This window comes from Rhinoderma darwinii, chromosome 2, assembly GCF_050947455.1.
Source record: "Rhinoderma darwinii isolate aRhiDar2 chromosome 2, aRhiDar2.hap1, whole genome shotgun sequence".
Taxonomy (NCBI): domain Eukaryota; kingdom Metazoa; phylum Chordata; class Amphibia; order Anura; family Rhinodermatidae; genus Rhinoderma; species Rhinoderma darwinii.
This window is the reverse complement of record NC_134688.1, coordinates 374,418,126-374,442,429: the sequence shown is the minus strand read 5'-3', so window position 1 is coordinate 374,442,429 and position 24,304 is coordinate 374,418,126. Positions and strand designations below refer to the sequence as shown.

Here is a 24,304-nt window from a genome sequence, read left to right as displayed (position 1 = left end):
TTCCAGAATGGAAGGTTATGGAAGCACGATTGTGTGTGCCCTTTCTCCAACTGTCTGGGGGTAGGGCTCTGACATTGTCTCTCAGCACATTCGGCCTCATTGATCTTGCTGCTCAAACCAACCAATCATTGCTCGGTTTTAATTTTTTTTTTTTTTCAGAGTAGGTTAAGAAATTAAACTGAACTCTGATTAATTGCTATTGGCAACAAGGCCAATGTTTCTGTTACTGTAGTCTTGATAATTAAGGCCCATCTAATTTCTGTATCTTTTAGGCTATGTTAATTTATGTTGATATATCTGGGTTTGGCAAATGGCAGGTGAATGTTACCTGCCTGACTACATTGTGCTTACTGTAAAGTTTGGTGGAGGAGTGATAATGCTATGGGGTTGTTTTTCAGGGGTTGGCCTAGACCCCCTATTTCCAGAGAAGGGAAATCCTAATGCTTCATCATACCAAGACATTTTGGACAATTGTATGCATCCAACTTTGTGGGGACAGTTTCTGTTCCATCATGACTGTGCTGTGAGTTTGGTTTGAAAAAAATTGACTGGCCCGCACAGAGCCCTAACCTCAACCCCAATTAAACACCTTTGTGATGAACTAGAACGGAGATTGTGAGTCAGGCCCTCTTGTCCAACATCAGTGTCTTGACCTGACAAATGCTCTTCTGGATGAAGGGGCAAAAATTCCCACAGACACACTTCAAAATCTTGTAGAAAGTCTTCCCAGAAGAGCGGAAGCGGTTTTAGTTTCAAACAGGGGAGGAAGGGGCAACAATATATTAACGCCTATGGATTTAGAATGGAGTGTCATAAAAGCTCCTGTAGGTATAAAGTGCAGGTGTCCTAATGCTTGTCCATATATTGCATTTGTAATTTTTATTTATTGTATATAATCTATCTATCTATAAACATTCCATTTCTATGTGTTTTTATAATTTTTTCATTATTTGTGTTGTCTTTGTTATTTTTTTTTTTTTTTTTACACACACCCACTCTGGTTCAATTTATTGCAAAATGTGTGCTATTATGTTGGGTTTACCTGATATTTTGTTACATGTTGTGATTTTATATTATTGTGCTATGTTTTTTATACAAACTTAACTACACACTTTTGTATATTTTTGAGGTTTAATTTTGATTATTTCTCAGTGTTTCATTATTAACACCTTTCATATATCCCTGTCATTTTTGTGATTTTGTTTGTATTTGTACAGATTTTTTATTATATACAATTTTTTTTGTACTTCTTTTTTGGGTTGTTTTTTTAAAAAATATGTACGCTTTTAGTTATTTGGATAATTGTGGCATTTTTCTGTTAGTGATCTTACTATACTCTTTTCCAATTTCTCTGTAATAGACATGATTTTTTAGTTTCATTATTTGTGTTGATGTTTTTCATTATATACAGCTTTTCTATGCTCTGTGATTTCTGGTGATTTTTTATTTTTTTTATTCACACACCCAAACCCTTTATTTTTGGAGCTACTGTATCCAGTTTATCTACTGAACTGGTTCCTTCTCTCATTTGTAGTCAAACTGAGCCCCCTAGTGTTGAAATCTTAACATTGTGGTTTAATATAAGGAATCCACAGACTTGTGGGACTCCAGGACGTGTACCAACTGCTATAAACTGGTTGTGTGAAAGCATTGATTTCTATTGTTAATCTGTTTTCCCTTAGTCCTAACAGCAGCACTATAATGAAGTATTTCTGCGCCTGTGAACTGGTAGGACAGATTACATTTAAATCTAACTTATAAGATTCTACAAAGTCACCCTATACTATAAGGGCGGAACTCGGCCCTCCGACATTGTGTTTTTCTATCAAAAAAAATAGTTAGAAATAGGGTGGGACGCTTGTGCTGCTGTTAGGCCTAAGGGAAAACAGATAACCAATAGAAATCAATGCTTCCCTTAAATCCTACCAGCAGCACAATAATAGGGAGTTAGCAAGAAGTAACTCCGTAGGGAGGGTACTCTTGAATAACCGAGTTTAGTATAGACCAATCAAAGGCCGTCAGCTCTTAAATCCCAGCATTCATCCTACAGTGGTTGATGAAGGTATGATGTGACCTCAGAAACGCTGCATTACAATTATGATCCCGAGGAATAAAACATTTTTCAGCCCAAAAGGTAGAAACTGTCCTAGTTGAATGGGCCTTTAAAAATGTGAATGGTTTAGAACCCTGAGATTCATAGGAATGTCTAATGGTTTCCTTATTTCATCACCAAGAGTAGGTTTGGACACCTTAAGGCCCATATTTTTCCTATAGAATAAGAAGATTATTAACCCTCCTTATTGAAGCACTACTAGATAAGTAGAATTTAAGGCAAAAGCATTTATCTAGAGAAGTGATCCCCAGCCACCGGGCCACGAACCAATGCCGAGCTGTGGATCATTTGGTACCGAGCCGCAGTATCTGGTATCCGTCGCGGTGGCCGCAGGGAATTCCAGGCGTAAAACTGCACCAAATTGGGATGAATCGTCATCCCAGGAGGTCATCCTGGAGGAAGAAACAGACTTCTGAGTAAGTATAGGATTTTTTTTTTCTGAGTTGCATTTTTTGCGGCGGAATCGCTGCGATTCCCCCGCGATAAATGTAAGAAATGCTATTTGTTATGGGTTTTACCTCCCAATTGAATTTAATGGGGAAAACCTTCAACAAATAAGCAGCGTTTACGCAAATACAATTGACATGCTGCGGAATAAAACTTCGCACTGCATGTCAATTTCTGGTCGTTTTTTCCGCTCACTATTTACGCAGCGTGTGGGTGAGATTTGTTCTATCTCATCCACTTTGCTGCTACTGTATTATGCTTTGAATTTTCAGCAATATTTACACAATGTGTGAACTGACCCTAAACCCCAAACCACCGCCCCCACCGGTCCGTGAAAAAATTGTCTTGCATGAAACTGGTCCTTGGTTAAAAAAACGTTGGGGACCAGTGATCTAGAGTATTGAGGTTAGAGTCCTCCTCTGAGGAGGTATCACGACAAAAAAACAGAAGGGAGATAACATGATTAGTATTTATGAAATTAAGGCATTAAAGGTAAGGAGAAAGCATAGAAAATCCCTATGTGGCTGGAAAATAATGTTCGGAAACCTGGAGGGAAAAGCCAGAAGATCATTTATTCTCTTGGCAGAAGTGATGGCCAAAAGAAAGGTGACCTTAAAGCATAGATATTTTTGGTCCACCTCCTAAAGAGACCATTTTCCCGGTCAGGAAAAACATTGAGGAATCCTCTGATGTGAACAGAAGCCAAATGCGACAGGTTCACCTCCAGGACAAGATCCTCCCTACTTCCCTGACAAGGGGTTCTGATCAAATGCCTCCCTGCTTGTTGATGCATATTACAATTTGTCTGATCTTATCTGTACCGCCTTCCCTAGGATCTATGATCTTTGTCTAGGAGCACATAACAAACTACGTACTCTTAAGTTTAAGGACATTTGACTTTCCAGCTGGCTTTAAGTGCCTTGTAATGACATATCCTCTAAATGGGATCCTCAGCCTAGTAGGGATGCATCTGTTGTCAACAGCGTCAACTTGGGTTTGACCATGGACTTCTCATACTTGAGCTATTTCCATCATCTGAGGGATCAGAGGATATGGAAAGACAGGGAGCATTTCTGTTAAATCCAGACTGGTTGCGATTCCACAATGATAAGACCTCTTTCTGCAAGGATCCTAGGTGACACAAGGGACTGCATCAGCAGCTGCTCACATCAAGCCTAGGACTTTAATTAGCGTTCTAATGGATATTGAGCGAGTTACTAACATATAATTGACTACCGTTATTAGTCTCTCTTGCCTTGTGGGAGGAAGATAAATGGTCATCTCCTGGGAGTCTATAATGAATCCTATGCTCTGCTTTATTCTTGAAACAACATCACCTGACTTCTCCCAGTTTATCATCCAGCAGAGCTGCTGGAGGAAGTTGACCATGACATGCTTCTGCAGTAATTACCTTGTGACAACATTTATCAGCCAGTCATCTAGGTACCACCTTTATGAAAGGTGGGGTGCTGAATAAATTGTGAAGGAAAGAGCAGTGAATTGCAAATGTCTGAAGGGTCTCCTTGAGCTGCACCGCTAGCCTCCAATATCTTCTGTGAGAAGGAAATCTGAGGATGTGAAGATAGACATTCTTTAGTTCTAGGGCGGCCATAAAATCTCATCGGTCTAATATGGAGATCATCAACCTGATTGTCTCCATTCTGAATGTTTTCCTGCGAATGCAGCAATTAAGGTATCTGAGATCGATTATCATCCTCCACCCCTCAGATAGTTTTGGGACGAGAAAAACAGAAGAGTATACGCCTAGACCTCTTTCCTGAGATGGGACTACTTCTAAGACCTTCATCAGAAGGAGATCTGTCACAGAGGTTTCCAGAATCTCTTGTTTGTTAGCAGAGCAGTTTGAATTAATCTGTCTAAAGGGAAAGCGAGGAAGTTGTTAGAATAATTGGACCAGAAAATATTTAGAACCAAAAGGGTCTGATATGTCATATGTCTCATATGGCTAGGAAAATGAAAAAGTGGCAATCTACAGGAAAATCCTTGGTGCTTATCTGAGACTTAATGTGCACCATCCTAGATTCTTCTAAAGTAGTAGTATAGGTAACAGCATCCGGTAATAATCAAAATGTATTGTGCCCAAGTAGTCATACAAAAAAAAATCAGCAACGTTCTGACCCGAAGTAATGATTGGTCAAGATTGAGAGACTAAATAACTACTACGTATCGAAACATTGCTGATTTTTTCTGTATGACTAAAGTCTCTTAAACAGCAGAACAGAACAGCACGTTGCATGGTCTTTGGTTGAGGTGTAGTGATCAGACTGTGCCTCAAGATGGCTGCTGAACCTAGGTGTCACTATTAGTCAAAGGGATGCGACCCCCTACCACAGCATACCCCACCCAGGCGTTAAGACGCTGGGGAGCAGCAACTACTTGTAGAAGAATGCCCTGGCACCTTAAGGGGCGTCTCCATCTGCTAAGTCACTACCCGTCTTCAGAATCCGCCAGACCATCAGCAACATATGAAATGTAGCGTGCATGCCGTTTACACTTGCAATCTTATACAGAGGTCCCTTTTTACACAGCACCAAATCTGCACTGTGTGAATAAGGCCTTATTATGTCTCTGATTTTGGCCTTAAAGAGCAGTAGAATTGTTTGCTCCCCTGCAAACGGTTGGAGAAAACTTTTTTAATTTTTATTCAATGTAGTCGTGTGAGGTCTTGTTTTTGCCGGACAAGCTGTAGATTTTGGATTATGTGAATACCAAATATATGTATATCATATTGCTTATTGAATTTTTTTTACTTATTTTGAAATACAATTGTTTATTCGTTGTTTTTTTTTTAACACCTTGTTATATTTTATTTTATACATTTTATTGTATTGGGGGTAAATATATTCCTATAATTTTTACAAGAAAATAAAAAGTGGCAAAACAGTGGCAGAGCACGCAGCGTATCTGCCCTGTGCGTCACAGGGAATTCCAGGTGGAAAACGACACCAAACTGCACCAACCTGGCCAGAATGTCCGCTGCGAAAAACTGCAGCACATAGTCAGCCTTCTAACCGGCCGGGCTCCTGGGATGATGTTTCATCCCAGGAGAATGCTGCAGTGGCGGTCACATAGGATGAAGCCATAACAATAGGCCAGCCCTCTGACTTCATCTAGGCCGGCCTCTTAAGATGACGTTTCGCGATTCCGCCGCAAAAGTCGCAATACTTGGCTATCTGGTGTGGGTTTTGCAACCCCATTGAATTCAATGGGGAAAACCAGCAATAGAAAATCAACAAAAACAAAGTATATTGACATGCTGCGCATTCAAATTCCCCACCGCAGGTCAATTTATTAAGGATCACTTTACTGATAATAGGATAAAAGTAAAGAACATATCTCACTCACCTCCTCCCTGCCCAGTGACATCTGCACATGACACAGAGCATGCCCACAACACTCTCTCATGCAAGTCAATAAATCATTTTACCAGTGAGGTTTTTTATGTCCATGTGGTTGCTGTATAGCAAAGCTCTCAACTGCTATTTCAGCAGCTCAGGCAAGACGGCTGCCTTTATAAACATGTAAAGAAATTCAGTATATATTTTTAACACCTTAATGACCGCCGATATGCCTTTTCACGGCGGTTGTTAATGGGCTTTATTCTAGGACGTTGCCTTTTCACGGCGGCCCAATAAACGACCTGCACAGGTGTCCCGTGCAGGCTGAAGCCGGGGCTTGGCTGTCTAATGACTGCCAGGCTCCTGCTCCAATGGTAGCGATCAAAGTTTACTTTGATCGCGGCCGTTTGACCCCTCAAATGCTGTGATCATTAGCGACCGCTGCATTTGAGTTGTTTACAGAGGGAAGGAGCTCCCTCTGTCACCCATCGGCGGCCCGCAAATGCAATTTCGGGCATCCGATGGGGTGCCATGGCAGCCGAGGGCCTAATAAAGGCCCCAGATCTGCCCTGGCTATATACCTTTAGGACGTGCCTGTCAGTATAAGGGTATGTGCACACATAAAATCCAAAACGTCTGAAAATACGGAGCTGTTTTCAAGGGAAAACGGCTCCTGATTTTCAGCCGTTTTTTAAGCAAACTTGAGTTTTTCGTGGCGTTATTTGCGGCCGTTTTTGAAGCTGTTTATCTATAGAGTCAATGAAAACGGATCCAAAAATAGCTCAAGAAGTGACATGCACTTCTTTTTCGCCGGCGTTTTTTTACGCGGCCATTTTTAAAAACGGCCGCGTAAAAAAACGGCCTGTTGGAACAGAACGCCGTATTTCCCATTGAAATCAACGGCCCGAAAAACATCAGAAAGTAAGCCGTGTGAACATACCCTTAGGGCATGGCCAGACGTGGAGTGTTTCTGCCGACACTGTCCGCATCAATGCCGCACATAATCTGCGTTGCAGATTCTGTTGCGGCTTTGCCTAAAATGTGCAGGAAATTGATGCGGATTAGCCGTTGCGTATTCAGGTGAAGAGTACTTCCCTTCTCTCTATCAGTGCAGGATAGAGAGAAGGGACAGCCCTTTCCCTAGTAAAAGTAAAAGAAATTCATACTTACCCGGCCATTGTCTTGGTGACGCGTCCCTCTTTCGACATCCAGCCCAACCTCCCTGGATGACGCGGCAGTCCATGTGACCGCTGCAGCCTGTGATTGTCCTGTGATTGGCTGCAGCCGTCACTTGGACTGAAACGTCATCCCGGGAGGCCGGACTGGAGGAAGAAGCAGGGAGTTCTCGGTAAGTATGAACTTCAATTTTTTTTACACGTTGATCTATATTGTGATCGGTAGTCACTGTCCAGAGTGCTGAAACAGTTACTGCCGATCGTTTAACTCTTTCAGCACCCTGGACAGTAATTATCTCCTGACGTCGCCTAGCAACGCTCCCGTAATTACGAATGAACACACGTAGTCATCCGTAATTACGGGAGCCCCATAGACATACGTTCGTGTGCATGGGGCCTCAGTCTGGCTAGAGACCTAGAAATACATAGGTCCAGCCAGAATGAAGTAATATCCTGTTTGAAAAAAACAATACGCAACGCGACACACATAGCATCTGCGGATTTCATTGCGGAATTTTGAATCTCCATTGAAGTCAATGGAGAAATTGCGCAATGAGTCCGCAACAAGTCCGCTACACGGCTGCAACAGCCAGTATAACACAATTCCGCACCGCAGCCTATGGTCCGCAGCGGAGTTTTCCGCCACGTCAGCACGAACCAAACTGAAAATGTGTGGAAACCAATGAAGAATATGTCCACTGCGGACTGTCCGCAGCGGAATTCCAGAGCAATTCCGCCACGTCTGGCCATGCCCTTACACTGACAGGCAGTAATGCTTTGGTATACGAAGTATACCAAAGTATTATATCTGCGATCTAAAGATCGCATAGCGAAGTCCCCTAGTGGGACTGAAAAAAGAATGTGAAATAAAAATGTATAAAAAGGTACACATAAAAAAATGAAAACAATTTTTTTCCCATCAAATTTTTTTTTTTAGTAAAAGTGTAAAAATAAAATAAAAACTACACAAATATGGTGTCCCTGCAATCGTAATGACCCAAAAAATAAAGTTAGCATATTATTTAAACTGCAAGGTGAACGCCGTAAAAAAAAAATAAAAAAAAATTGCTACTTTTTCCCACTCCCCCCAAAAAAATAATAATAAAAGGTTAATCAATAAGTTCCATGTACCCCAATATAGTACCAATGAAGTACTGCAAAAAACAAGCCCTCATATGGCGAATGAAAAATAAAAAAGTTATGGCTCTTGGAAAGCAGTGATGCAAAATAAAATAATTTTAGTTCAAAAGAGTTTTTACGTGCAAAAGTAGTAAAACATAAAAAATGTGGTATCGCCGTAATTGTACCGACCCATAGAATAAAGGTTATATATGCCGCACGGTAAACAACGTAAATGTAAAATGCATAGAACAATGGCTAAATTGCTGTTTTTTTTATATCCCCCCAAAAAAAGATAATAAAAGTTAATAAACAAATTCTATATACCCCAAAAATGTGCCATTGAAAAATACAACTCAACCCGCAAAAAACAAGTCCTCATACAGCCATCTCCACGTGAAAATTAAAAAGTTATAGCTCCTTGAATGTGATGATGGAAAAACGAAAAAAATTGCTTGGACATTACGGCCCAGATTGCAAGCAGGGGGAAGAGGTTAATTAGTAAAAAAAAAATATAAAAAGTAAACACATTCTCATTAAGCAGAAACTAACAACTGCACTACTGATGGATTCTCCTATACTGAGCTTGTCATTCATATTATTCATATGACAACGAAATAAGGGTGAGGTGAAAGAACGGGGAACGAACATCTGCAATCAGTTGCCAGTTGACTTAATCTATTGAAACTGTCCACCTACTTGGAAGTAACTTTCTGAATGGAAAAATATTATAAATTCTTAAATTGATAAAAAGTTGTTCACCTGTCCATCCAGATCACCCAATTAGTGGACATTTTTGGGACTCACAAATTAATGATAAAGTTATTGCTTTATTAATACCTACCACAATCTAAGAAAAGTTACTGTCATTATTTACATGTTTATATGTAACCATGGGTGGAAAATATAGCAAGGGCTGTAGGCGCCATCTCCACTAAGAGTTGAGGTGCAGTAAGTAATCACTGTGGATGATGGAAGGGGGAGTGGATAATTGAATACAGATCATTGGGAGACCATAGAAAGGAGGAAAATACATAGAAAACAGAATGGAGACCAACATAATCATAAGATTTCCCTACACCGTGCAAATCTCACAGAGCATGCCCACAACACTGACTGGAGTTACTTCTGTCGAGGTGTCGGCTATAATGCAAATCTCTGGAACTGCTTTTCACAGCTCAGATCAGCAGCTCAGGCAACATGGTTGCCCTATAATCAGGTTAAGAAAATCAAATGAAAAATATACAATCAGAAAATGAAAACAGATTAGAAAAGTAATATTTTTCAGTATATAGTTTAAATTAGTAAAAAAAAATAATTTGGGCAATACAGCTTGTATTTAATTTGTCTATTATTCATATTTCTAACAGGTTTTATAGCATTACAGAACAGTTTTTCAGAAAGGCAGACGGTATGGTGATCATGTACGATATAACTTCTAGGGAAACGTTCACTGCTGTGCGCCGCTGGTTGAACTGCGTTCGAGTAAGTATATAATGCACTATAAAATTCTAGAATGTGTGAATTTTAAGTAAACCCACATGCAAGGAATTTGGAGGATACATGTAAGAATCAGATTGATATAGGAATAATTGCAAAAATCATAACGATATCTGCCGCCATAGCCCTAAGTAGGAAAATTCTCAATTCTACATGTGATTTCTAGTTACTTAGTATTATCAGTCGATAATAATTTTTTAGTGGGTTTGAGATTTTAGGATCTATTGAACAATTTTTCATTGTCTGAAATAATCATAATGGCAGAAAAAACAACGAGATTATCCCTCCTGCCACTAAAGTATTATTGGATCATCACAACAATCTCCCCTTGAGGTCACAATAAGGGCTTGTCCACACATAGCGGAATTGCTGCGTATTTTCCGGCCATAATTGTAGACGGAAAATACGCAGCAGAATACAGTAGCAACAAAGTGGGTGAGATTTAACAAAGCACATTTTTCGTACTGCAGCATGTCAATTCCTGCTGCGGAAAGTGGACTGAATTGCTGCGTTTTTCAGAGGAGATGTCACCATCTCCCAACATTGAGAAAAACGCAGCAAAATCCGCACCATTTTCTGCAGTAAAAAACACAGGAAATGGTGCGGTTTTTTCCACTCGTTTTTGCGGAATTGCTGCAGAAATTTTCTGCAGCAGTTCCGTAACGTGTGGACAAGCCCTTAGATGTAGACTTCATTGATATGTAGATCTCTTAACTGGACAGATGCACTGAATTCATGTTTTAGAATCTCCTCCAAATTTACCGGTTTCTGGCTGGTGAAAGTATTCTACTATCTTTACTCACAGGAAAAAGTCATGGATGATATCATCATTCTTCTTCTCGGCAATAAAATAGACTGTGATGCTGAAAGACAAGTGACGTTTGATGACGGACAGAAGTTGGCTCAAGTAAGGGTATACTATATATTATGACACCAGTTACTATTTTGCTAATGAATATAGGGAAAGATTTAGTCTGTCATTTGTGCCTGTATTCTGGCAGAAAAAAGGTGCAAATATTTGTGCACTCCTATCTTTTGAAAAAAAATTGCACTTTTCACTTTCATGCCACCCTTGCAACTTTCTTTTTAAGTGGCCTGGGCTTAGCATCATAAAAATGAGGACTCCAATCAAGAATTGAATTATGACTAGTCTTACATGAGCATATGGCCTCTTTCACGTGGCAGTATTTTGGTCAGTATTTTGAAGCCAAAACCAGGAGTGGGTCCAAAATACTCAATAGGTGCAAATCTTTCCATTACATACTGATGCAAAATACAGACCAAAATACTGCCATGTGAAAAAGGCCTAACATGGGTGCATTTTATGCGTCCATATTACTGCTGCAAATTGTTAGGGTGCCCTACATTATGCTGTTGAGCCCCGTGTCTGTATTTTACAGCATCCTACGTAGATGTAAAATCCTTTTTTAGTTTCAAGATAACTTTATTGGATTTTTGACATAAGAGAAGTAGCACAATTTGCTACCATGAAACCCCACGCAGGGGAATGCAACAGTCAAACAAAACGTACTCAAACTAATAATTCCTTCTCACTGTGAAAACGGTAGATTTTATACTGCAGACCTGGAAATTCCATCACCGCTTATATTTTTTCAGCATTGACCTTAGGTCTGTGTTCCTTTATTACATTCAGGGTGTACATAATAAAATATCTGTAGCCACAAGTGGCATTTTTGCTGCAGTGTTTTAATTTTGATAATATCTTTAAAAAAACAAAAAATACATTTACTGACTTTAAAGAAACTCTGTCACCTCCGAAAACCCCTCTAAGGCTGGGTTCCCACATAGCGTAAACGCTGCGGAATTTCCATAGCGGAAATCTGTGCAGAAATTCCACAGCATTTACAGTAGTAGCAAAGTGGAAGAGATTTTGAAAATCTCATGGCATTCTGTGGAAAAACAATGCAGTGAAAACGTTAATAAATTGACCTGCGGTGAGAAATGTAAATCTGCAGCATTCCAATTTATGCTGCGTTTATGCTTCTTTTCTGTTAAGGGTTTTCGCCATTGAATTCAATGGGGATGCAAAACCTGCAACAAATATTTAGGTGTTACGACCTTTGTGGCGAAATCACAGTGATTCCGCCCCAAAAATCGCAATTCAGGAATAATTTTTTTTTATATACTTACCCAGAACTTCCTGCTTTCTCCTCCAGTCTGGCCTCCTGGGATGACGTTTAATCCCATGTGACCGCTGCAGTCAATCACAGGCTGCAGCGGTCACATGGGTTGCAGTCACCATGACAATGGCCGGGGTAAGTATGAAAAAAAAATTCTGCCCGAAAAACTGCACTACGTTGTGGAGTCGTTTTTCGGACGGAATGTGCTGCAGCGTATCTGACCCGTGTGAGCCCGGCCTAAACTACAGTGATCAGTAAATAGCTTAAAAGACGTTTATTCTGAATCTGTAATTTTTAGCTTTCCATTTACTTGCATTCAACCCTTGTAAGCCTGCAAACCGTCTGTGAGCTGCATGCTGATGCATAGAGTGGATTCTTAAACTCGGCGATATAATTGAGAGGACTCCTTGCACTTGTCATCAGTATGCAGCGTACGGTCCGTGTGGGGGACCGTGTGTACGGTCCACAAGTGAGTAGAAAGATAAAATTACAGATTTAGAATAAGTGTCTTTTAACCCCTAGGCGCACCACGATGCAACTGTACGTCCATGTGGCCAGTGTCTTAGCGTACAGGGACGAACAGTTACTGCGTGGTTCCCGATGCACACTGTCAGCGACAGTGTGCACCGGGAACCGGGAGGCCAGCTGTCTCTGACAGCAAAAATTCTACTGTATGCTGATAAGTGGCTTATTTCCGCTGATTTCGGCAATTAACCCCTTGATTGCAGTGATCGATTGCAATCACCGCATTCAGGGGTTTCTAGCACATCGGCAGACCTCACAATGATATCGTGAGGTTTGCAGATGGCTAGCATGGCGATCGGAGGCCAAGTAATGGCCTCTGTGTCTGCCATGTACGGAAGCCTATCAGGACCAGCCTCCTGATAGACTTTCTGTCAGAGTGACAGGACGTCACTGTCGTTTGCGATGCACACTGTCGATGACAGTGTCTGTGACAGTGTCCGTGACAGTGTGCATTGGGAACCGGGAGGTCAGCTGTCCCTGACAGCTGACACTCCACTGTTGCCGATCAGCGGCTCATTGCCGCTGATTTTAGCAATTAACCCGTTACATGCGGGGCTCAATTGCGATCTCCACATGTAGGGGGTTTGTAGCACATCAGCAGCCCCCATGCAATTGCGGGGGCTGCTAATGCTTGTGATGGCACCCGGGGGCCAGACAACGGCTTCCGGGTCTGCCATGTATGGAAGCCTATGAGGATCATCCTCTGGCTGTTCGTCGTATACTAACTGTCAGAGTGACTGACGTCACACTCACAGTTGGAATACGTTACACTACCTAGGTAGTGTAATGTATTCTAGTAGCGATCAGAGCTGCAGGTAAAAAAAGAAAGAGTAAACAGTAAAGAAAAAAAGTGCAAAAGAAGTTAATAAAAATGTTTTACAAAAGTGTAAAAATAAAAGATTATTTTTTCTTATAATAAGTCTCTTATTATAGCAAAAAAAATGAAATCGTTAAAATACAGTACACATATTTGGTATCACCGCATTCGTAACGACCCAATCTATAAAACTATAATGTTATTTTTAACGCAATGTGAACGCCGCAAAAAAAACAAACTAAAAAGTGATCAAAAAGTTGCATGTACCCAAAAATAGTACCAATAAAAACTACAACCCGTCCTGCAAAAAACAAGCCCTTACACCGCTTTTTTGACTGAAAAATAAAAAAGTTACAGCTCTAAATTTTATAAAGAAGTGATTTTATTGTGCAAACGCTGCAAAACATAAAAAAAAACTATATACATATGGTATTGCCGTAATCGTACCGACCCGCAGAATAAAGTTAAATTGTCATTTATAGCGCATTATGAACACTGTAAGAAATAAATAATTTAAAATGCCAAAATCACTGTTTTTGGTCACCAAAGCTCTAAATAAAATGTAATAAAAAGTGATCAAAAAGTTGCATGTACCAAAAAATGGTACCAATAAAAACTACAGCTCGTCCTGTCAAAAATAAGCCCTCACACCGCTCAATTTATGGAAAAATAAAGAAGTTATGGCGTTTGGAAGGCGTGGAGTGAAAAACTAAAATGGAAAAGCAAAAAAGGATCAGTCTTGCAAAGGTTAATTATTTTCTATTAAAAAAAAAAATTATTACCACATGTGGGGTATTGTCATACTCGGTAGAGATTGCGTTACAAATTTACGGTGACTTTTTCTCCTTTGTCCTTTGTGAAAATGAAAAAATTCAACATTTTAGTGGACAAAAATGTTGATATTCATTTTCACGGCCTAATTCTACTAAATTCTGCAAAAAACCTGTGTGGTATAAATGCTTACTATACCCCTAGAAAAATTCCTTGAGGGGTGTAGTTTCCCAAATGGGGTCACTTTTGGGGTGCTTCCAGTGTTTTGTTCCCTCCAGGGCATTGCAATCGCGACATGGCACTAAAAACCAATCCAGCAAAATCTGCGCTCCAAAATCCAAATGGCGCTCCTTCCCTTCTGAGCACTGCCGTGGGTCCAAACAGCAGTTTATTACCACATATGGGGTATTTCCATAATCGTGAGAAGATGCTTTACAAATGTTGGAGTGCATATTCTTCTTTATTCCTTGTAGATTTTAAAACTTTCTATGTTATTTCAGAAAAAAAGGAGATTTTCATTTTCACAGACTAACTCCATTAAATATAGCAAAATACCTGTGGGGTCAAAGTGCTAACTATACCCGAGATAAATTCCTTGAGGGGTCTAGTTTCCAAAATGGGGGTCACTTTTGGGGAGTTTACACTGTTTTGGCACCACAAGACCTCTTCAAACCTGACATGGTGCCTAAAATATAATCTAAAAATAAGCAGGCCCCAAAATCCACTAGGTGCTCCTTTGCTTCTGAGGCCGGTGTTTCGGTTCATTAGGGCACTAGGGCCACATGTGGGATATTCCTAAAAACTGCAGGACCTGGGCAATAAATATTGAGTTGTATTGCTCTGGTAAAATATTCTGTGTTACACAATTTTTTTTATTACAAATGAATTTCGGCAAAAAAAAGAGAAATTTGTAAATTTCCCCTCTACATTGCTTTATTTCCCGTGAAACACCTAAAGGGTTAAGAAACTTTCTGAATGCGGTTTTGAATACTTTGAGGGGTGCAGTTTTCAAAATGGGGTGATTTATTGGGGGATTATAATATATAAGGCCCTCAAAACCACTTCAGAACTAAACTGGTCCCTGTAAAAATAGCCTTTTGAAATTTTCTTGAAAATGTGAGAAATTGCTGCTAAAGTTCTAAGCCTTGTAACGTCCTAGAAAAATAAAAGGATGTTCAAAAAACGATGCAAATATAAAGTACACATATGGGAAATGGTAACTAGTGACTATTTTGTGTGGTATTACTATCTGTTTTACAAGCAGATACATTTAAATTTAGAAAAATGCTAATTTTTGCAAATTTTCTTTACATTTTGGTGTTTTTCACAAATAAATATTGAATTTATCAACCAAATTTTTCCACTATCATAAAGTACAATATGTCACGAGAAAACAATATCAGAATCGCTTGGATAGGTAAAAGAATTCCGGAGTTATTACCACATAAAAAAATCAGGTGTGCCACATGGCCATTTACTGATCACTTTAGTTTAGTTTTTTTTTTAGGCAGTGATAGAGTCACTTTATAGGTCCCGAAGGGTGCTGATATTGTGTCCACTCAATATAAATACATTCCAATGTAAATAAAATATGTCCTTTTCCTCTAGGAGTACAAGCTACTATTCACGGAATGCAGTGCAGCATCAGGAATAAACATCACCGAATCACTGGTACAGATAGTCAGGTAATAGAATTCTGTGCAGTTTTAATTATATTTTGCTAATTGCAGGATATGACATGTCCCGGTGGTTTGCCTAGACTTGATGCAATGGAATAAACCCTCAGCTTTGAGGTAAATTCAGATGTGGTGTAAAAATACGCCACATATTCTGCAATACATTATCTTCCAGCATAATTCTCTTTTTAGGTTTCGTTCATATCAGCGTCAGGGTCCCGTTCTGACGTTCCATCGGAGCTTCCCGTCAGAACGGGACCCTGACTGATGCAATCGGAAACCGTAGGTTTCTGTTTGCATCACCATTGATTTCAATGGTGACGGATCCGGTGCAGATGGTTTTCGTTTGTCCCCATTGTGTAAGGGTTTCATTGTTTTGACGGAATAAATAGCGTAATTGATTCCGACAAAACGACGGAACCCTTGCACAACTGAGACAAACGGAAACCATTGGCACCGGATCCGTCACCATTGAAATCAATGGTGATGCAAACGGAAACCTATGGTTTCCGTTTGTTTCAGTCAGGGTCCCGTTCTGACAGGAAGCTCAGACTGAACGTCAGAACGGGACCCTGATGCAGATGTGAACGAAGCCTACAATACAAATTTTTTTGCACTTTTTCCTGCTGAATGACTATTGCATATTTTTTTAAATAACATTAACCCCTTAATGACCAGCCTATTTTAGACCTTAATGACCCAGCCATTTTTTACGTTTTTCCATCGTCGCATTCCAAGAGCTATAACTCTTTTATTTTTGCGTCGACATAGCTGTATAAGGTCTTGTTTTTGCGGGACAAGTTGTACTTTTTAATAGCACCATTTTGGGGGACATATTATTTATTGATTAACTTTTATTAACTTTTTTTTGGGGGGGAATAGAAAAAAACCTGAAATTTTGCCACCCTTTTTCGCATCTTAAATCAACGGCGTTTACCGTGTGATATAAATAACACCATAACTTTATTCAGCGGGTTGTTACGATTGCAACGATACCAAATTTGTATCGTTTTTGTATGTTTTACTACTTTTACACAGTAAAAACGCTTTTTTTTCAAAATTATTTGTTTTTGTGTCTCCATATTTGAAGAGCCGTAACGTTTTCATTTTTTCACCGATGCGGTTGTATGAGGGCTTTTTTTTTGCGGGAAGACTTGTAGTTTTTATTGGAGTAGATGCGACTTTTTGATCACTTTTTATAACATTTTTTTAAAGTCAGGATTCACAGAAAACAGCAATTTTTCCATAGTCTTTTATTAATTTTTTTACGGCGTTCACCGTGCGGGTTAAATAATGTAATAGATTTATAGTCGGGGTCGTTACGGACGCGGCAATACCAAATATGTGTAACTTTTTTACTTTATTTTGGTTTTTTAATAGTAAAGCATTGTGTAAGGGGAAAAGCTGGGTTTTTCATTTTTTTTCCACATTTTTTTTTTCATTAACTTTATTAAACTTTTTTTTAACTTTTTTACTAGTCCCACTAGGGGACTATAATATGCGATTCTCCGATCACTATTGTAATACACTGCAATACTTTTGTATTGCAGTGTATTACTGCCTGTCCGTTTAAAACGGACAGGCATCTGCTAGGTCATGCCTCCGGCATGATCTAGCAGGCAGTCGCTCCAGGCAGACCTGGGGGCCTTTATTAGGCCCCCGGCTGCCATTAGAGACACAGACACTCGGCGATCGTATCGCCGGGTGTCAGTGGGATGAGAGGGAGCTCCCTCCCTCTCTCCAAAACCACTCAGATGCGGTGCACGCTATTGCGCACCGCATCTGAAGGGTTAAACGGGTGAGATCGATACTAATATCGATCTCACACGGCAGAGCAGGGACGCCCCCAGCCCTCAGCTGCCTCTAGCAGCTGAGAGCAGGGAGATTTGACGGCTCCCTGCTCTGTTTACTTTATCCTGATGCAGTGCCGTAAAAAGGCATATGCATCAGAATAAAGCCCGTTAGTGGCCGCCGTTAAAAGGCGTATTGGCGGTCACTAACGGGTAGTCTATGAAGAAATTCTGCATCCAAAATCCGCAACACATTGGGTATTTAGTGGAAAAATTTTCCACAGCGAGAAAAAATATTTGTGCAAAATGACACCATGGAAAACAGAAATTTTATGCAACAGAAATTATGCACAACGAAAATATTTACCCTTCGTGTGAACATCCCCGGCTGGATTTCCTCGCTCATCCCTCATTTATCAAAGCGTCTGGCAGGGAGATAAGATCAGCGTGACTGGTTAGGCCACGTTCACACGTAGCAGAATTTTTCCGCTGCAAATGTTGGTGCAGATTCGGGGCAATTAAGCAATGAATCTGCACCAACATCTGCATATTTGACAGGTAATTCAGACGTTGCAGATATCACAGCGGACTTGTCACAGATTTCAGTTTTTGCATTGCAAAGGCTGAAATCCACAGTGAAATTCTGCTGCTTCTCCACAATGTAATGTACATGCTGCGGAGGAGAAATTCTGCCCCGCAGCCTAATTTCCGCACAGTTATTTTTCGCAACATCTGAACTAAGTTTCCTAAAAATGTATAGAAACAAATGTAAAAAACGGCTGCTGCAGAATTCCACTGAGGACTGTCCGCAGCGGAATTCAACAGCAATTCCTCCACGTCTGGACATGGCCTTATTAGGAACAAACTGAAACAGTCTGTTGTAGAAATACCCGATGCACTGAGACATTGTGTACATCAGGTTTCAGGAGCAGGCAGCATGAAGTGTACACCATACAGACTAGTTGCAGTCAGTCTGACAGCGCTGAATACAGATTTTCTCTAGCAACGGCCAGTAGCTTAGGGGATAGGGCAGCAGTTCAGGAACAGTTTTGCAATAAAAGGAGGCTGAATTGGTTGATAAAGTATATTGCAATATTTCTTGAAATCGCCTTCCCTATACAATATTTTTTTAAAAAAAAGAAAAATAATAGTTACCCTTTAATAGTGGTTCTAAGGCCAGGATCATACGCAGTTTTAATGCAGTTTTTGTGGCAGTTTTGGGGCCCGTTTTTTGAGCCAAACACAAGTGGGCACAAAACAAAGGAGGTACATCAGTTCTTTCTTTTATAACTTTCCTACCTTTTGGGCGGGTTCACACATGGCGGAATTGCACTTAAATTCCGCTGCGGACACTCCGCAGCGTTAATCCGCAGCGGAGCCGTTTCTACATTGACTTTCACTTTAATTTAGCAGTGTTCGTTTACACGATGCGTACAATTCCGCTGCGGAGCATAGGCTGCGGAGCGGAATTTGGTGTCCGCAGCATGCTCTGTCTGTTGCGGAGCAGTGGCGGACTCATGGCGGAATTTCTCCATTGACTTCAATGGAGATTCAAAGTTCCGCAATGAAGTCCGCAGCTGTCATGCACATGTCATGTGTGCTGCGGATGCGTCTTGCTTTTTTTACTTGACATTTCTTCATTCTGGCTGGACCTATGTATTTCTAGGTCTACAGCCAGACTGAGGAAGTCAATGGGGCTCCCGTAATGACGGGAGCGTTGCTAGGAGACGTCAGTAAATAGTCACTGTCCAGGGTGCTGAAAGAGTTAAGCGATCGGCAGTAACTGTTTCTGCACCCGGGACAGTGACTACCGATCCCAATATACATGTATCTGTAAAAAAAAATGAAGTTCGTACTTACCGAGAACTCCCTGTTTCTGTCTCCAGTCCGGCCTCCCAGGATGACGTTTCAGTGTAAGTGACGGCTGCAGCCAATCACAGGCCAAGCACAGGCTGCAGCGGTCACATGGACTGGCGCGTCATCCAGGGAGGTCGGGCTGGATGCCGAAGGAGGGACGCGTCATAAAGACAACGGGCGGTAAGTATGAATTTCTTTTACTTTCACTAGGGAAAGTGCTGTCCCTTCTCTCTATCCTGCACTGATAGGGAGAAGGGAAGCACTTTTCCCGCAGTCCGCAGCAGCTAGTCCGCATCAATTTTCTGCACATTTTGTGCAGATCCGCAGCCGTAATCCGCAACCCGGATTAGGTGCGGCATTGATGCGGACAGTTGCGGAGGAATTCCGCCATGTGTGGTCATGCCCTTTGGGTCCACTATTTGGCCCAAAAAACTGAGCCAAAAACTGTCACAAAAACGGCAACAAAACTGTGTGTGTGATCCTGGCCTAAGGGTGCATTCAAATGCGACAGATTACGTCGAAGAAATATCTGCATATCATTCGTTTAAATGGGGTTGTTTCTGCCGCAAGTGTATGCATTTCTGCAAGTCTCGTTCAGATGAATGGAACTGAAAGTCAGTTGCAGAAAACGTCTGTAACATAATCTGACTGCACCCTAATGCCAGGATCACACACACAGTTTTGATGCAGTTTTTGGATCCAAAAGGAAGAAGAGGTATAAAGAAAATACTGATGCATGTCCTTTCTTTTGTGTCCATCTGTGTGTTTGTTTAAAAAAAACTGAGCCAAAAACTGCATCAAAACTGTGTGTGTGATCCTGGCCTAACATTTTCTGGTAAACCTATGGTTCTTACATTTTTGAGAAAATCAAAAACATAAAAATATATTTTTTATTGAAATGTGTTTGCTTCACCAGGTCTCTAAAGGAGCATGAGGACAATATGAAAAATAATGTGGTAACATTAAAAAGATCTACGAGTCTGAAGAAAACAAGATGTTGCACCTAAATCTACATGTCTTGTCTGCATTAAAGATTCTAAAGATTTCTGTTTTTAGTGAAAGGGGAACAGAATTTTAAATTCAACATTGCACTGTAGCGTCTCCTATTTATGATTCGTTTCCCTCATATAATATAAATGTTTCTAGCTTCCAATCCCTGGGGGTTATGGGTGCGGAAGCTTAGGGTTCTTTTTCACTGAGCCTCACTTTAGAAAGCTATTGTAGCTGTGTCTAAAGAACTGGCATCAAGAGGAATGGTAGTCACCATTGAATTCCATTCCCTGACAAAAAAAATTAACAATTTATTTTTGGCTCCTCAAGGGTGGTTTCGCAACAAAGCATTTTTTGGAAAAACACCACTGTAGTTTTTTATACTGTTTTTTTTTTTTAGATAAAGCCAGAAGTGGATCCGGCAGGAAAGAGGACCATAAGACCTTCCATTATATTTCCCATTCCTTTTGAATACACTTCTAGATTTGGTTGAAAAAGCTGCATGAAAAACGACCACAAAAACGGCAGCCTTTTTTTTTTTTACGAAAAACATTGTTTGTAAAACCACCCTAAAGGGCTATTCCGGGGATAAGACATGACATAATACTACTATATGCCATATTTTTTATGACCCATCCTGAGAACAGAGGGAGCCGTGGTTCCTTTGACACAACTCTATTTACGTAAATGTGCACAGCAGCGGGTCAGGAGCGGCACTGTGCAGGGAAAAAAAATCCAAAGTGGCCACTGCAGTCTACTAGCACTGTGGTCATTTTGCCCTCATGATTGGTGGTGTTCACAGTAGTCGGTCAATCAATAATCACGAATCCTAGTGATATGCTATAACTTTAAATTGTTGGAAAACACCTTTAACCCTTCCGATTCACGTTTTGTTTTTTTTGTAAGTGAGACTATCTTTTTACATACATGTCTTTTCTACTGTTCTCCAGTGTGAGAATCTCGCAAAAATCGTACTTTGGATTGCCTAACTTCTGTGGTAATGACTTGGGGGGATTGCTTAACTTCAGTCTCCCCTGAATTGTCAGGTCATGAGGAGGTATGATTGTATTTATAATTTCACTTTCAAAATGTAAAAGTTTATATGAGGGCAAACACCTTTTATTAGAGTTTTTAAAGGGTTAATAGCCAGAATGTAAACATTACTGCAAACTGAACCACGGAAAATATTCATACAGTATGTTAACACATAATATACCGCAGTGTTATATCATCGGTGGCATTGTATAAAAATTAGCTCCATACATTTTCTGCTATTTTTGGCCGCTATCGATAATCAATATTTAGAAAAGATGTGCTGTATTAATAATTGGGCTGCTTTGTAAACATTTTGTAAGTTTTTTGTAGAATAAGTAATAAATACTTTATAATTTGTTAAAAATTATGTGTAAACATGTCATTCTTGTGGTTTCATATTTTATCTAAATACATGACATTTTAATGCAATTGACAGCATTGAGGTTCAAGAAAATGATCTTGTTCACACCGTGCAGTTTGTGGGCAGTTTCTGGGGTGCTTCTAGCCTTTTTGCTACCTGAGGAGAAAAGTGAAAAGGAGCCTCTTCCCACATTGGAGGTGGGGAATATATGCAGATGAACTGTATATCTCCCAAAATGGTGCCCCCTGCAGGCAGGAAAAGGTGCCATCTAAGGCAATGTCCTCACCTTGTCTCATGGATGGTGTACCCCTAATGTAAAAATGATTTAGATGATTTATTTACAAAACCAGTAAGTCAATTCATATAAACTGAATAACTAGATAAAATCTCAATGTGGAAAATGTACCAAAACTGTTAAATGTAAAAATAACTAAAGTACTTAACCCCTTCCCTCTTTATCCACTTTTGACGTTCCTGACAGAGCCTCATTTTTCAAATCCGACATGTTTCACTTTATGTGGAAATAACTTCGGAATGCTTTAACTTATCCAAGCGATTCTGAGATCGTTTTCTCGTGACACATTGGACTTTATGTTACTGGCAAAATTTGCGCGATACATTCAGTATTTCAATGTGAAAAACACCAAAATGTAGCGAAAAATTGCAAAAATTAGCATTTTTCTCAATTTAAATGTATCTGCTTGTAAGACAGGCAGTTATACCACACAAAATAGTCGCTAATTAACATCCCTCATATGTCTACATTAGATTGACATAGTTTTTTTGAGCATCCTTTTATTTTTCTAGGATGTTACAAGGCTTAGAACTTTAGCAGAAATTTCTCACATTTTCAAGAAAATGTCAAAAGGCTATTTTTACAGGGACCAGTTCAGATGTGAAGTGGCTATTAGGGCCTTATATATTAGAAACCACCAAAAAGTCCCCCCATTTTAAAAACGTCACCCTTCAAAGTATTCAAAACAGCATCTAGAAAGTTTCTTAACCCTTTAAACGTTTCACAGGAATTAAAGCAAAGTAGGGGTGAAATTTACAGATTAAATTTTTTTTTTGTTGCAGAAATTCATTTTCAATCCATTTTTTTTGTAAAACAAAGTTTTACCAGAGAAACGCAACTCAATATTTATTGCCCAGATTCTGCAGTTTTAGGAAATATCCCACATGTGGCCCTAGTGTGGTACTGGACTGAAGCACCAGCCTCAGAAGCAATGGAGCACCTAGAGGATTTTGGGCGTCCTTTTTATTAAAATATATTTTAGGCACCATGTCGGGTTTGAAGGGCTCTTGCGGTGCCAAAACAATGGAAATACCCCAAAAGTGACCCCATTTGGGAAACTACACCCCTTAAGGAAATTATCTAGGGGTATAGTGATCATTTTGACCCTACAGGTTTATTGCAGAAATTAAAGAAAGGAGTTTGGTTTTAAACCATACCTAATAGAAATTCCCAAAATATGCATTAACTATATTGCACGGTGCCGTTTCCAAAGGATATAATATGTGAAACAAAAAAGAAAAAGAATTCCAGAAACAAGACCGACACTCTTTGGGAAGATAAGAATTATATAAAAATATTTTATTGAGTTCTAAATACATTTTAGAATATAAATATATAGAAAAGGGGAGGGGGGGGGGGAATTTGGGTGGAATTACTTTTTCCAAACAGGATGTACACATATATTTAAAAAAATCTCTTGGCCAGGAAACAAGCACATAAATAATTATGACATAACTCCCATAAATATATCCCCCTTCATGCAAGATGAGTTCCATATAATTTAACTAAATGTATTTATTTTGTGTCAGAAACCGCTGGGCTCCGTTCACACTTGCGGTTCTCTATGTTTTTTAGATTTTAATCAAAAGCTGGCGCAAACATTTCATCAAACATAGTGGTAATAAGAATAAGAGAAGGTTTTTCTGTTTTATGCTCATTCTCAACTATATGCAATCCTGGGTTTAAGAAAAAATATGGGGCTGCGGTGCGCTATTGGCTCTTTTTTTAGGTTAAATCTTATGTTAAAGATCACGGGTAAGGGCACGTTCACACGTGGCGGAATTGCTGTGGAATTCCGCACTGGAAATCCACAGCAGACAGTCTGTCCATTGGTTTCAACACCTTTTTAGTTATCTTCGTGCAGACGTTGCGGACAACTCTGCTGCGGACCATAGGCTGCGGTGTGGAATTTGGTGTCCGCAGCATACACTGGCTGTTGCGGACTTGATGCGTACTTGTAGCGTAATTTCTCCATTGACTTCAATGGAGTTGCAAAATTACGCAATGAAATCCGCAGATGTTGCGTTGCAGATTGCTTTTCGCGACCAGGATATTTCATCATTCTGGCTGGACCTATGTGTTTCAAGGTCTATAGCCAGACTAAAATGGAATGTTTTCAAAGAGAGCAGGATGTACTCTTCACCTGAATCCGCAACGACTAATCCGCAGCATTTTACTTCACATTTTAGGCAAAGGCGCAACGGAATCTGCAACGCAGATTATGTGCGGCATTGATGCGGACAGTGTCTGCAGAATTCCGCCACGTCTGAACATGCCCTAAAAGGCAGTCTATTTTTAGACCATTGCGGTCAAAGTTTTTCCCCTAGATCTCT

General features: G+C 40.0%; 1 protein-coding gene across 3 annotated transcripts in view; it reads left to right on the top strand.

Moving 5' to 3' along the window:
• The window catches only part of LOC142741362 (EF-hand calcium-binding domain-containing protein 4B-like), a 118,475-nt gene extending 96,867 nt beyond the window's left edge, over window positions 1-21,608 (top strand). For all 3 annotated transcript variants that reach the window (XM_075850742.1, XM_075850743.1, XM_075850741.1), the window contains exons 13-16: window positions 9,584-9,698; window positions 10,519-10,620; window positions 15,576-15,652; window positions 20,207-21,608. In XM_075850742.1, coding sequence (XP_075706857.1) covers window positions 9,584-9,698; window positions 10,519-10,620; window positions 15,576-15,652; window positions 20,207-20,297 — 385 coding nt within the window. In that variant the 3' untranslated portion in view covers window positions 20,298-21,608. The remainder of the gene's footprint in view (window positions 1-9,583; window positions 9,699-10,518; window positions 10,621-15,575; window positions 15,653-20,206) is intronic.
• Window positions 21,609-24,304: the final 2,696 nt, after the last annotated feature.